General features: G+C 40.6%; 1 protein-coding gene across 1 annotated transcript; it reads right to left on the minus strand.

The window, feature by feature from the left end:
• Window positions 1-1,319: 1,319 nt before the first annotated feature.
• On the minus strand, window positions 1,320-14,345 carry znf622 (zinc finger protein 622). Its single transcript, XM_036597000.1, has 7 exons — window positions 14,234-14,345; window positions 11,762-12,313; window positions 8,660-8,929; window positions 7,224-7,386; window positions 5,443-5,558; window positions 4,140-4,283; window positions 1,320-2,456 (listed from the first exon to the last, which is right to left on the minus strand). The coding sequence occupies exons 2-7, from the start codon at window positions 12,309-12,311 to the stop codon at window positions 2,323-2,325; spliced, it is 1,377 nt and encodes a 458-aa protein (XP_036452893.1). The 5' UTR covers window positions 12,312-12,313; window positions 14,234-14,345; the 3' UTR covers window positions 1,320-2,322.
• Window positions 14,346-15,508: the final 1,163 nt, after the last annotated feature.

The following is a 15,508-nucleotide window of genomic DNA, read 5'->3' on the forward strand; positions in this document are numbered from 1 at the left end:
TCGTGTCTCTCTCCTGCTTTAACGTACTCTTATTGTTACTGAACGTAAACATCGCCACCTACCGTATTGGAGCAAACGTTTGAAAGGGAACTCCACCGCTTTTTCAAAATTTGTAATTTTATAATAATATAATATTCAGAGTGGTTTGGTGTGTAAAATGCTCTGTTCTGAAGAAACTCACAGAGCCCGAACTGTCCACAGTGGTGGTGATAGGAACCAGATGTCCACCTCTAAAAGCTCCCTCACATAAAGTTATCACACAACATGGTTATGAGGACTCAGCCACATGTCTGAGTTTTGTGATAACGTTTAATCAATTTGTTTTGATCTATTTATGGTGGAGGGATAGATGAAGGGTGTTCTGAAGCAGAACAGACCCCAAAGAAAGATATTCCACTTTTTTTATCATCATCAACGTTACTTTTAGCTCGGAAGACACGTGTAGGTTCAACTGGTGGTTTTAGATAGTAAATAAAATGGCTATATTTGTGTTGTAGTCATGACCACCCCTGGTTCCCATCACCACCACTGTAAAGAAATCAGAATCTGTAAGTTTCTCTAACTTTAAACACAGGTATGTAATCAGTTTACTCAGTTACATGAAACAGAAATAATTTTACAGGAAAAATTCATTTATACTGTATCTGTGATGGATGTAGTTCACTTTTATTCCACAATATTCCATAATTCCTACACACACACACTCTTAAAAAAGATGGTTCTTCAAAGAAATGGTTCTCTATAGGCACTATAAACCCTATAAAGGGTTCTTCAGATTGATTGAGAATGTACTGTAGATGGTTTTCAAAAGGCTTCTATATAGCACCAACGGTTCTGCTACTGTTTTGATGTCAAGCTCAGCCAGATGTCTGAGTTTTGTGATAACGTTTTGGCCTGAAGTGTATTTTAATCAATTTGTTCTAATCTATTTATGGTGGAGGTCTAGTTGAAGGCTGTTCTGAAGCAAAACAGACCCCAAAGAAAGATATTCCACTATTTAACCAGCATCAAACATTACTTTAAACTCAGAAGACTCGTGTAGGTTCAACTGGTGGTTCTGGGTAGTAAATAAAATGGCTATATTTGTGTTGTAGTCATGGCGACCCCTGGTTTCTATCACCACCACTGTAAAGAAAGAGTTTAACAGTGAACCATTTAGCAACAAACCACTCTGAATGGCTCTGTTTACATCTCAAATCACTGAATTAGACAGACATTTTGAAATACTGGTGGAGTTCTCCTTTAATAGACCGAAGCATTTCGGCTTCCTTATCTTCACTTCATTAGTCTTTTTTATAAAAGCATCAAACAACAATATAATCTGATCACAATTCTGTTTTATTAGATAAAGATGAAAGCTAGTGCTTTAATCACTAAAGCTCTTATAACTTCATTAGAAAAGTGGTACGTCTGAAAACTCCCAAATCAAGCTGGGTTTCAATCAGTCAACTGTGTTAAAGGGGAATTTAGAGTGGTTTGATGTGAAACGCCTCATTGTAGAGACTCTAATTTCCTTACAATGGTGGTGAATGGAACCAGGGGTCACCATGTCTACAACACAAATATACATTTTATTTACGCTCCGAACCCACCAGCGAACCTACAGGCGTATTCTGAGGTTTCATATGTGATCATTATGGTGGTGAAATAGCATTTAATCCGCAAAAATACAAATAGAAGCCGTATTCCTCCATCATGTGTGGCTTTCAAAAATGTGTTTTAGGCCAAAATCCTCTCAAAACTACTGTAAACAAAATCTCAGACATCAGGCAGCACTTATATGTAATCATTTCATGTAATAACCTCCTGTGAGGGAGCTTTTAGGCATTAAACTCTTCAGACGTCTGGTTCCTATCACCACCACTGTGAACGGTTCTGACTCTAAGTTTCTCTAGAATGGAGCATTTCACACCAAACCACTCTGGACGACTCTGTTTACATCTTAAACATTTAAATATGCAGAAATGCAGAAAAATCCTCGATCCAGCTTTTAATCAGAATCAGTTTACTGTTCATACAATCTAGTCTGGGAACAGCTGGACAACAAGCTGTTCTGTAACTTTATAAATGCTGTACTTTATGAACATCATAAAGTAAAGGGCAAGGATTTACATTATCAATGGTTCATTCTCCATTTATCAAAGCCATTTCAATCCCAAAGTCCTCATTATATCTTCAGCAGCAGCATTTCCACCTCGCAGTGTCATCAGAGTTTGCCCCGATGTAGAACTTCAGAAGGTCCTTCAACAGAACTGGAGCAGATGAGCCCAAACGCTGTGGGTTATACCGGTTTCACTCCGGTGGGGTTCTTTAGGGAGGTGTTTAGAACATGACTTGGGCTCTGAAGTGAGCCTGCTTGGTGACGTTGTTGTTCACGCTCATCTTCAACATCCACTTGGACTTCATCCTCTGCACGTACTGCATGTCCTTCTGCTGCTGGCTCACAAAGCCTTTACCTGAAATACACAAAGCGACAGCACCTTTAAAGAGCTACGGCAACACAGTTCAAGTAAGAAGCAGATACTTGTATTATATAATAAAGCAGGATTTCTCAGATTTTTCAAAATTTCTGCATAATTAAATCAATAAGATGTAAAAAATAATTCAGAGTGGTTTGGTGTGAAACGCTCAGTTCCAGAGAAACTTAGAGTCTGAACTGTTCACAGTGGTGGTGATAGGAACCAGACGTCTGAAGAGCTTTATGTCTCTGAAAGCTCCCTCACTTAAAGCTATTAGACCAAACGCTTTTGAATATGTTGCCTGAAGCCGGAGACACTGTTTTATGATACTTTTGAGATACAGTTTTGGCCTAAAGCATTTATTTTTTAAATTCATTCATAGTGGAGAGGTGCATGGAGGCTGTTGTGAGGCAAAATAGCAAAATAGTCCCCAAAGAAAACTTCTCTCCAAATTTACCACTATTTTACCATCAACATATAAAAACTTAAGCTGTGTAAGTTCGCTGGACATTTCTGACAGTAAATAAAGTGACTAGCGTAGATACCGTGACTCCTGGTTCCCTGTGACCACCACTGTGAAGAATCAGAGTCTGTAAGTTTCCATACGATGAACCATTTCACATCAAACCACTCAATGCTTTTGTCTCAACGTCTAATACGAGCCAAAAAGTTTTCACACCTGTCCAAATATATCTTTAAATGGGTCTTAGCCAAACACGGCCAGGCATTTTAGATACAATAAAAAATAAAAAAACAGTTAATTTGCCCACCATCTCTCAATATGCTATTTCCTCTAATATAGAAATAAATAATCCCAATCCCAAATAATCTGTCCACATCTGTCAGACCTGTGCAAGCAAACCACACTAACTATATTAGCTTCATTCACTGTTAACCACGTCTGCATTTTTTGGGTAAAGCGTAATTTTGCTGGGCCAGATTGTTCTTTAACATTTGTAAAGAATTTAATATTCATTTTTAATTAACATCAGCTCAGCAAAGCTGTTGAACAGTGAGGGAGGTGAAGCTAATTTACAGCTGAAGCCAAAACGGAGCTCCTAAAATAGGCGAAAGCTTAATCTGAAGCTGAAATACACAGCTGAGCGGAAATGACATCGTTAGCTAATTCGTGTAGTGATTGTGTGGTGTGAAGAACATGAGCCCCGTCAGACCACTGATGATGTCAAACCCCACACACGGTGCTGGATTGCAATGAAATCCACAAGCAGATAACCTAGCTAGCAAAATGCTATCAATAGCTAAAAATAACTGTTTTTCCTTTTTCAAGATGTTTTTATTTTTACCACATTTAACGTGTTCTCCGCACACGCCTACATTCCTGACTTGAGTTTTTTGGGGGACTTTTCAGCCACGTTAACATACGTTACATGCATTAGCTAACGACAGGCTGACTGTTCGTCAGACAATACTGACCAGCACACCGTCGCCCCCTCCTGTGAGCTCCACCTTCGTGAGGTGTTCAGTTGGTTTACAGATTTCTCCACCCAGGGGTTCGTTCCCACCCAAGCCTACACTCTCACCCACATTTAGCTCAGAACGTCTCCTGCCTGTCTCCAGACGTTCTCATCACGAGATCATATCTGACCTCGTGAGACTCGGCAAAGTGTTTCTTGAAAGTGGTGTCATCATCATGATGCAGCCACGCATCAAGTTCCTTACCAGACTCTCCTCCCCAGCCCAGGGCCCGGTACTGTTTCAGGACTCGTCCCACTGCCCGCTGGTTGTGGGCCACAACCACTGCCCTCTGCGTCCCGAAACGCTGCTTATAGTAGCGCATCAATGAACGATGGCCAATCTTAGCCCCTGCAAACAGAAACAAGCTTGAGAACAGAAACCAGTAACAGTATAACCAGAGGTGTGTAGAGCAGCTTAAAATCAATACTCGAGTTAAAGTATTCGGAACTTAGGTGACACTTTCACTTAGAAAATGAACAAAACGTGAGCTTCTTCCCACAAGCCATCACTCTTGAACAGTTAAAATATTACACAGAAACAATATTCCAGCTTCAAACTGCACTTCATAAATACTGGTATAGTATCTAATTCAACTCCATCCTCTGGAACTGCCGCCTCAAACCAGTGTTTATTCTAGCATCTTACTTACCTGCCTTATTACCCCACTTATCAGACTGTTACCTCACTTACCTGCCTTATTACCCCACTTATCAGACTGTTACCTCACTTACCTGCCTTATTACCCCACTTATCAGACTGTTACCTCACTTACCTGCCTTATTACCCCACTTATCGGACTGTCACCTCACTCTTTCTCTGCCACTATACACCCTTTAACTGCTGCTGCACTCAGCACTTTAACTTTAGACCCACACTTTGCACAATGTAAGGTTTACAGGTAGGACTGTGTGTGTGTGTTTGAGTGAGTGATGGTAGGAAGGCATGTTTTATTTTATTTTTTTATATTTTATATTTATTTAATTTTATTCACTACATGTAAATGTCTGTCTGGTACTGTGCACTGTGAGCTCCTGTAACCAAAACCATATTCCTTGTTTGCGTAAGCATACCTGACCAATAAAGCTTGATTCTGATTTGACCGGGGACATCCAAACTTTTGCATACAAGTGTACCTACTCTGATCAGCCACAACATTCAAATCCTTTCCTTGTTTTTACACTGTCCATTTTATCAGCTCCACTTACTATATAGGAGCACTTTGTCTGTAATTGTAGAACTACACTAACACACCACCACCACCACATCAGTGCCACTGCAGTGCTGAGAATGACCCACCACCCAAATAATACCTGCTCTACCCTGGTCCTGTGGGGGTCAGGGTAACAGAGAAACAGATGGACTACAGTCTGTAACTGCAGAACAACAAAGTGCTCCTATATGGTCAGTGGAGCTGATAAAATGGACAATGAGTGTAGAAACAAGGATGCTTTTAACGGAGTTACAAACAGATCCATAAGTCATTCCTCAAACAGTACAATACCCGTACCTGACGGCAGCGTGAGCTCTAGTGTTTCATCATCAAACTCCACCGTCTTCCCTTCAGGCAGCTCTCCGTCCTTCATCTCAACGTCGTCTCCCTCTTTAGCATCCGGGTAGCTGCTCCTAATCGCAAACACAAACACAGAACTGTCTCAGAACAAGCTGCATTACTCTTACCACAAATAAATCCTGATTCTATCAGCATCTGAAATAAATCCTTCCTGTTCTACAAAACTAGAGTCTTATATCACAGAGCTCATTTAGGGTTCAGTAAAGGTAGCACCATGCTCTATCAAAGAGCATTAAGTTCACTGGTCACTAACTAATGATTCTAGCACTGTGATAGCCTAAGCAAGGAAAAACAAAAGAGAGATTCTCTGCCTCGGCATGGTCTCAAATGCCTCGCTCGGTATTCTTGAATCTCATGACGTATTATAGGAGAAAACCCAGGGTGTTAGCAAAGGCAGGCTGCACCAAGTACTACATTCAAAGGTGCCAACAATTGTGACACATACACTGATCAGCCATAACATTATGACCACCTCCTTGTTTCTACGCTCATTGTCCATTTTATCAGCTCCACTTACTATATAGGTGCACTTTGTAGTTCTACAGTTACAGACTGTAGTCCATCTGTTTCTCTGCATACTTTGTTAGCCCCCTTTACCCTGTTCTTCAGTGGTCAGGACCCCCATGGACCCTCACAGAGCAGGTACTATTTGGGTGGTGGATCATTCTCAGCACTGCAGTAACACTGACGTGGTGGTGGTGTGTTAGTGTGTGTTGTGCTGGTACGAGTGGATCAGACACAGCAGCTGCTGGAGTTTTTAAACACCTCAGTGCCACTGCTGGACTGAGAATAGTCCACCTACCAAAAATATCCAGCCAACAGCGTCCTGTGACCACTGATGAAGGATGACCAACACAAACTGTGCAGCAGCAGATGAGCTATCGTCTCTGACTTTACATCTACAAGGTGGACTGACAAGGTAGGAGTGTCTAATAGAGTGGACAGTGAGTGGACACAGTGTTTAAAAACTCCAGCAGCACTGCTGTGTCTGATCCACTCGTACCAGCGCAACACACAAACACACCACCACCACGTCAGTGTCACTGCAGTGCTGAGAATGATCCACCACCCAAATAGTACCTGCTCTGTGAGGGTCCATGGGGGTCCTGACCACTGAAGAACAGGGTAAAGGGGGCTAACAAAGTATGCAGAGAAACAGATGGACTACAGTCTGTAACTGTAGAACTACAAAGTGCACCTATATAGTAAGTGGAGCTGATAAAATGGACAATGAGCGTAGAAAACAAGGAGGTGGTCATAATGTTATGCCTGATCTGTGTATGGTATGGTGCAAAAGTTGTGGATGGTGAGAAGCAGAAAATGCAACCAACATCTAAGACTGAACTTAGAAAATCCCTGCAGAATGGAAGTTAAATTAAAAGGTAATTTGATATTTGTTTTTTTAAATCTTCTGTATATTTTTCCAGAAGAGTGCTTCCTGAGATGTACATAGTTCTGTATGTTTTGTTAAAATGATGTCTTAATAAGGATTTCTAGACTACACTTTCTTCAATTAAAGATTCCTCATATATTCAGTGCCAGAGCTGATTAATTACAAATTCCTTTTTTCTTATAAGCTTTTTTAAACCCATCTTTACCCAACAATTATAAAGTGGACTACAGTGTGAAGCAACTCATCTGGACCAAGTTAGTGTGTTAATTTGGGGTTATTGTGTCTCGCAAGAGCAAACATTCGGGTGCTAAACTCTTCTGGGCACCTGAAGTCGTAGAAATCGGCGAACTCCAGCGCTGCATCTCCGTCGGTGTAGAGTTTGCAGTGGCTCTTGTCGTTCATGTGCGCCTGCACCGCCTCGGTGGAGTAGAACGATTTGCCTTTTTCATTACACCATAAACACACTTTCCCAAAACCGACCTTCTCTCCTATAAAGAGGAAATGTAATGAATTAGGCAGGAATCCAGGAAGCCAAGTTATTCAAACATAGGTATCGGTGAACAACAGCCGGTGGGGAGGATTTGAGCATCACTCAAGTCTATTATCCATCAATATAATCTATTGTTTTCATTCAAAACCAACACATTTACATATATAATCCTGCTCAGCCTACAGCAGTTTAGCCCCAACCATTTATGCTATAAATTGGGAGTATTTTGGCCTGCTTTTTGACCAAGGCAGGATATGAAGCAGCCAAAAGAGAACTAATTTACATACATCAGTCTTTAAAGGCATAATGACCAAGTGGTCTAAGGCGCTGCGTTCTGGTCGCAGTCTCCCCTGCAGGCGTGGGTTCAAATCCCATTTCTGACACAATGACAACCAGCCTGTTTAATTCTAAGAGATAAGGAGAGGCTGTGAAAGGGTCATGTAAAAATAAATGAGTGTTTTTAGTACATAAACCCACAGAAATATCAGTGGATCTAATTTTAAAAAATTAAATACGTGAAAAATGTAGGACATTAATTTATTCCTTATTTTATTCAATAATAAGTACAGACCAATGATATATTGGCTGGCCGATAAAGCCGCCTGATGACGATAAAGCGATAGAGCTTGATGGCCATCGGTGAAAATATCAGCATTAACGCCCTGATAATTAGCAGCCTTTTTGGTTGCGTCACCGGTTTATGAACCTTAGACCTGAGAATAACATGTAACAAACTACCTTTTTAAAAGAAGAGAACTGATATGAATGAATGAATGAATGAAAGAAAGAAAGAAAATATGAGGCAATTAACAGAAACCAAAAGTGCATATAGTTCTCGTTAACTCCATCCTCAGGGCTAAAATATTTCTATTATTTCTGAGGTACTTATATTAATCAAATAAGTATTAAGTATTATTTATATGACTTATAATTTATTTACACTGTTAATCTAAACTTAATGGAATAAAAAAAATAAAATCTAAAATATTAACATTTAATTTTATCTTCTATTATTTTCAATTAGTGCAATTTTTAGACAGAAATTTTGTATATTGGCCAAATATTGGCCACACACTGGAAAATATTGTTTACTTTTACTTAATGTACTTTAATGTATGTTTAGGGAACAACATAAAAGCTATTTTTAGTTTACTTTAGTAACCTTTAGTACCATGTATCTGGAACAAAATTGGTTTTATACTACTGAAGCAGTTCTTTACAGACTTTTGAACAGTGATGTAAAGCTAGAACCTCCACACTCGTAGTCTTACCCAGATATCTGATGAGGCCCCTCAGGTCCACCAGGTACTCTATGTCAGGGACGAAGAAGCTGTGAGTTTTGGTCATGTGGGTCATGTTCTTGCTCAGCGAGCGGGAGTGGTGAGAGCAGAACAGACAGTCCGTTACAGGAACGGCCCCGGGAGAGGACGCCGACGCAGCCGGACCGTCCTCCTCCTCCATCTGCTCGTCTTCGTCGTCATCCTCCATCTCATCATAGTCATCATCATCGTCATCGTCATTGTCAACATCCTCCCACTCTTCTGAAACAGAGGCTGGATTTCAGTACCAACTTTAATATTGGTTTAACACATAAAACTCTATCTTTATTTGTACAGCATCTCATTTATAGTGTCATACTTTAACACTGTAACTAATAATATACATCTCTCTGTTGCTGTGGCTTTATTTAAAAAAATAAATAAATAAATAAATGAAAAATAAACAAACACCCCTGCAAACATCATCGCCCATAAAAGTATTACACAATGTAAATCCAACGTAAATGCAACTAATCGCGTAGGTAAATTTGTATTTAATTATGTGAGCATATTATTTAAACAGTATAGCAAAACTGGCCGTTCCATTAAGTGCACCTCCTTGTTTCTACGCTCATTGTCCATTTTATGAGCTCCACTGACCACATAGGAGCACTTTGTAGTTCCACAGTTACAGACTGTAGTCCATCTGTTTCTCTGCATACTTACCCTGTTCTTCAATGGTCAGGACCCCCACAGGACCACCACAGAGCAGGTACTATTTGGGTGGTGGATCATTCTCAGCACTGCAGTAACACTGATGTGGTGGTGGTGTGTTAGTGTGTGCTGTGCTGGTACGAGTGGATCAGACACAGCAGTGCTGCTGGAGTTTTTAAACACCTCAAGAGTCTCTGCTGGACTGAGAACCTAAAATATCCAGCCAGCAGCATCCTGTGGGCAGCATCCTGTGACCACTGATGAAGGACTACAGGATGACCAACACAAACTGTGACTTTACATCTATAAAGTGGATCAACAATGTAGGAAAGTCTACAGTGAGTGGACGCAGTGTTTAAAAACTCCAGTAGCACTGTTGTGTCTGATCCACTCGTACCAGCACGACACACACTAATACGCCACCACCATGTCAGTGCCACCGCAGTGCTGAGAATGATCACCTCTGTGGTGGTCCTGAAAGTATTACCATAATAGCAATGATAATAATAATAATAATAATAAAAAACCTACAACTGAAATGATTCTTATTCAATGTTTTACAAATTACACTGCACTAAACCCATTTAAAACAGGCCTCTTATATGCTCACTCTGTAATGAAATGTAGTTAGTTACAGACAATATCCACAATATGCTCCGAAAATGAAAACGAAATATCATACTGGCCAGCCTTAATGTCATTTAATACTAAATTTCAAATACTAAGTAGTCAGCCAACAGGTATGGTTCTTCCAGTATTGAGAGTGCTGGTTGGCTGTCTATAGTGCACTCCATATGCACGTTTATCAAATACATCCAAATACAGCACCTTCTCATTCCTGGTTCAAGCCACACCTACTTTCTGTCTGTAATTTTAAAGAAGTTATTGAAAAAAAATGAATCAGTGTTGAAATCAAGGTATCGGTTAGATGTTACTGCTGCTTCATTTAAGGTGGAATGAAAAATTTCAGAAGCTGGCGAACAGGAAGCCAACATCAGACTTGAAGAGATAACCAGGCTCTACACACGATTCAAGCAGCCGGTAATTGCCGATTCTGACACTACTCAGTTATGGATTCTGCAGTTTGTTAAGCCATGTTAGAAAATCCCCTCTTGCACTCATTTGAGCCAAAAAATGAGACCCAAAAAACACATATAAACAAAAGATCAGATTGTAAATTCACTTGTAAAGCTCAGTTCATTTATTACTGAGACGCAGCCTTATAGTTTGTACTTTTTGTTTACTTTTGTATAGATATTACACTTTTGTTTAATATATTTTTTATGCCTTCTAAGAAAATGGCTTGTGCCAATTATCCATCACCAAGCACTGTTTTTTAGAGGCAATAGTGGAAACTAGCAGGGGAAAAATTGGGAAAATTACTGAAAAATAAATAAATGCAAAAATAAACGTTCAAGTTATCTTGGCATTTCTTTTCTTTATCAAAAATATCGTATTGTGATGCAAAAACAAAAAAAAGATGTAGCGGATCAAGAAATTTGTGTAAATGTTACAACTCTAGTATCAATATTTAACGTATAAGCAATACGTCGCCTTCGGCTCGTGCCTGAGACCAAATCACAGCCGTGATGTTAGTTGGCGATAACACACGACCTCGAGTGTTCTACTGCTTTTATACAACAGTTAAATAAATAAAGTAATAAATTAATAAACTGGGCCGTGAACGCGGCGTTTAATATGTTTTAATGTTCGCAGTTCCTTCACCAAATTATAGTTCCTTAACAAGCAGCTTGTAGCTACGTCAGAGTAACAGACTGCGCTCACTCGCTGCTCAGTCTGCTGTAAGCCTCGCCTTTTGAAGATCGGACTGAGCCATAAAGCTTGTCATATTTTACCAGATCAGTATTAATCTTGTTTTGTTCCAGCCAGTCTGTAAAGCATCTTACAGCCCATTTTGTTTGGTTAATGATATTCGGTTAATTTCTGGCTGATTCCAGGTTGTTCAGCTGTTCTTCTGTCACAGCTGCCGACTGAAAAGCTGCTCAGTGGTGATGACAGTTTGGGAATTTAGTGTCGTCTCATCTTCAGAGTCTGACCAAATCGGCTGTTGGTCAAATGTGATCTTAAACGTGTCCATTTTCTGTTTGTGGCCCAGTAAGAAGTTAAAACGTTCATATGGCTCGAGTGTCCCCTACAGCTGAGTGGAGTGGAGTGATACAGTGTTTGTGGAAAAACGGTGATGTTATGGTGAAATAACAGCACGGTTAGAATGATTCCCAACCAATCAGCTTGCGTGGCCGGAACTAACTGTCGTATAACTTATAATAAAGCCCAGCCCTAATCGTCACATTTATACCATGACCCAGCACTAGAAACACTAACCACACAGTCCCTAGTAAAGACCTGAAACATGTTTCAGAATCACTCTTTAGCACCCACCGTCCTCCTCCTCTCCCTCCTCTGCCGCGATCTTCTTGGCCTGCTGCTCGTACCACTGCAGCCGGGGCGCTTTGTCCGGCCGCTGCCTGTCGTGTCCCTCTGTGGGCGTGGCTTTGGAGGGGGTGTGTCTCTGCTGCTCCCTCAGCGCTTTCTGAAGAGCCTCGTTCTGAGCGTCCTTGTCGAGCTCCGTCCCCTTCTCCAGGTTCTTCTCGTTCATCCGCTGGACCGTCTCCTGAGCGGCGGCCAGGGCCTTCTTCTCGGCCTGCAGGTGTTTGTGTGACTGCAGGTGGTTGTTGTAGGCGTTGGCGCTGGAGAACTTCTTGTTGCAGGTGGAGCAGGCGCTGAGGCCGTGGCCGGTCTGGTTCTGCTGCTGCTCGGCCGCCGCTCGCTGAGCCAGGACGCGCTCCTGGAAGTTCTCGGCCGTGACCGGAGGCATGTCGGCCACTTTGCGCTTCAGGTTGTAGCGGTGCCAGTCCGTCTTGTAGTGCGCCCGCTGCACCTCGCCGTCCGTGAACTGCACACGGCAGCTGATGCAGGTGTAGGAGGACATGACTGTGAAGAGAGAGGACAGTGAACAGCTTTATTCTACAGTCTACACCTATAAACCTATAAAGCTTGATTCCTACATCTCCCAGAGTTCATCTTGACTGTTCATCTTAGCATCACTATGGTTGGTAAAGAGCTACGTTTTATATGTAAAGTTGATTATGATAAAATTGTGGCAAATCTGGGACATAAAATGTTTTTTGGGGACTATTTTGCTTTATAACACCCTGTATGCAGCTCTACACCACCGAAAAGCTTATTCAGGCAAAAATCTTATCTGAAAAATACTGCAAAACAATGTTTCATGCATCAAGCAGCATAACTGTTTTGTATAACAACTTTCTGTGAGGGAGGCATTTAAGTCTTCAGACGTCTGGTTCCTATCACCATCACTGTGAACAATTTGGACCCAGCAAGACTGGAAGATTTCACATCAAATCTCTCTGTAGGACATCTTAACGATTTAACAATGCAGAATAGATGCAATTTCCCTTTAATAGTCAGCTAAATTAACTAACCTGCCTGTTTCTCTCCGGATAAGTACAGGATTCAAGCATAAGTTTTCCAATTAAAAGTGAATCCCACCAATTATATTCTGTATAACTCAGTGGCTGAGATGTAACCAAAGTCATTCGGACTGGTTTGACTTGAAATGGTTCTTTACAGTGGGGTTGACAAGAACCAGGAGTCGGCATGTCTACAACACAAATACAGCCATTTTATTTACTACCCCAAACCAACAATGAACCTGTACGTATCTTCTGAGCTTTTTATGTAACGCTGATGATGGTAAAATATTGGAAAATCTGAACAGAAGAGTTTTCTTTGGACAATATTTTTCCTTACAATGACCTTCACCATGAATTGATTACATTAACTGATTAAAATACATGTTAGACCAAAACTTTAGCAAATTGATGTCTCAGGCATCAGGCAGTGTCTTCATAACTTCATAATTTCATGTAACAATTTTATATCATGTAGATTTTAGGGGCATTAAACTCTTCCGCCGTCTGGTTCCTATCACCACCACTGTGAACAGTTCTGACTCTGTAAGTTACTCTAGAACGGAGCATTTCACACCAAACCCCCCTGAATGACTTTGCTAATATGTTAACCATTTAATCATGCGGAAATTTGGAAAAATTGGTGGAGTTCCCCTTCAAAAGAATCCAATCAGCTCGGACCATGAACTTGCCTTTTTATTAGAATTCCCCGTTCCACCTTAAATGGCTGTGCAGGCGGCAGAATGTAACAGCTACACTACTTAAGGTGGAACGGAAAATTCGAAGAGAACTCGACTTCAACCAATGTTCTCCAGTTAAAAGAACCCAGTTAGGTTAGCTAGATCCCTCTGAAGGGACCATGACTAAGAGCACAGGGCTCCACTAACGTTAGCCAAGTCCCCTTCAGAAGACACGGCGATTATTTTTCAATAACGGGCGGCCACAAATCAATATATTGAGGCCACGAGTTAGCACATGGAGGCCACTAATTAGGAGAAACATACTTCGAGGCCTCAATATCGTAATTCGTGCCCACACCTTATTTAAAAATGTCACTTTCGAGGCTCCGTGAAGCTGTGTTAGCTAAGCTAACTAAGCTAGAGGGTCTATTTTAGAGAGAAAAACAAGAAAATATCACGAAGTTTTTCAGGAATTTCGTAGTAGTTTCAACACAAAACGTTCGTTTTAGGTTCAAGGTGGATAAACATCTTTTTATTCAGCGTCTAACCGGATATTTTAATGAATTAGTCGCTGTTTTTTTTATCGTTTTTCTGGTCGTAGTTTGGCTGCGCTGACAGGAGCTGCGTTAGCTTGCTGGCTAACAGCTCAGCCCGGTAACCGCTCATCTGAAACCGGGCGGGCTGTGAGTTTAAGGCCGCAGTGATGTGGGTTGTAGGTGTAGTTATTGATCTGTCCTCACCTGATTATCGGCTCTCCTCTCCCTGTAAAGATGTTCTTCTCCTCTCCAGCTGATCACACGAGGACCGCAGACCCGCTGAACCCGATGTAAAACAACACAAAACTAAGACCGAGTTGCCCTTAAAGCGCCTCTACCGGCCGAACGGACCAACAACACCCTCAGCTGCCACAAACAGTGCCCCCAAAGGGCATTTGGGCCCGTGTGCCACGCTGACAAACACCTGTTAACAAAATCAGTTTTAAACAGACCATTTAAAGTCTGGGATTTACTTCTTGGCAAAGTATTCTTTCCAAACATGGCTTTCAGTTCCAGATCATCAGTTTCTTCGCCAATTTACATCATTTACACTCTTAAAAGAGCTGCTTCTTCAAGTGTTAGAGACACTTTAGAAACAACAGTACTTCTATACAGAACCCTGAACACTCAACAACAATTTGCGATGCTAAAATGGTTCTTTGCCTGGTGAAACGGTTCTTCAGACTGACTGAGAATGTGTTGTATACGGTTCTATATTGCACCCAAAAAGGTTCTTCTATTGTTACAAGCTTGACATTTAAAACTCTTTTTTTGGTGCTATTTAGAACTATTTTTCCAATCTACAACAGATTCCCTGTCTATCTGAAGAACCGTTTCATCATGCGAAGAACAATTTAAGCTTGCCAATGTTTTTTTGAAAGTTCACGGTTCTACATAGAACCAGTCTTTACTATAGAACACTTGAAGAACCATCCTTTTTAAGAGTGTAGATGTAAATTTGCAAAGAAACTGCTCAAACAATGACCTGGAGCTCAACAGCCGCTTTCGGAAAAAAATACTTTGCCAAGAAGTAAACGACAGACTTGGAAAGTTCATGGTTCTATATAGAACCATACATATTTATCCATCTTTTTTAAGAGTGTACCCATACAGAAATCTGATAAATGGCCATATATAGACTCATATATAAAGAGTCAGACATCTTTTTAAATGTATATGTCATATGTGTATATAACACACACACAGACATTTTCTCTTGAATATAAAAATTATTTAAATGTGTCAGGGACAATATTTCAATTTACTTCATATTTTAGTGTTTTAATAACTTTCAGAGTTTAGTCATGTAGCTATTCAACTACCTTTCACTTCATTAGGAAGTATGTTGAAGAAACAAAGAAGGACAAAACTTTATATAACATGAAGCTATTAAATATGCATAATATATATATGCCGTCCTTCCATTAATGTTTTCTGTCATGTACTGTTATATACATGTGTTACACATATATGTCTGTA

This window comes from Colossoma macropomum, unplaced genomic scaffold (genome assembly GCF_904425465.1).
Source record: "Colossoma macropomum unplaced genomic scaffold, Colossoma_macropomum, whole genome shotgun sequence".
In the NCBI taxonomy this organism is placed as follows: Eukaryota; Metazoa; Chordata; class Actinopteri; order Characiformes; family Serrasalmidae; genus Colossoma; species Colossoma macropomum.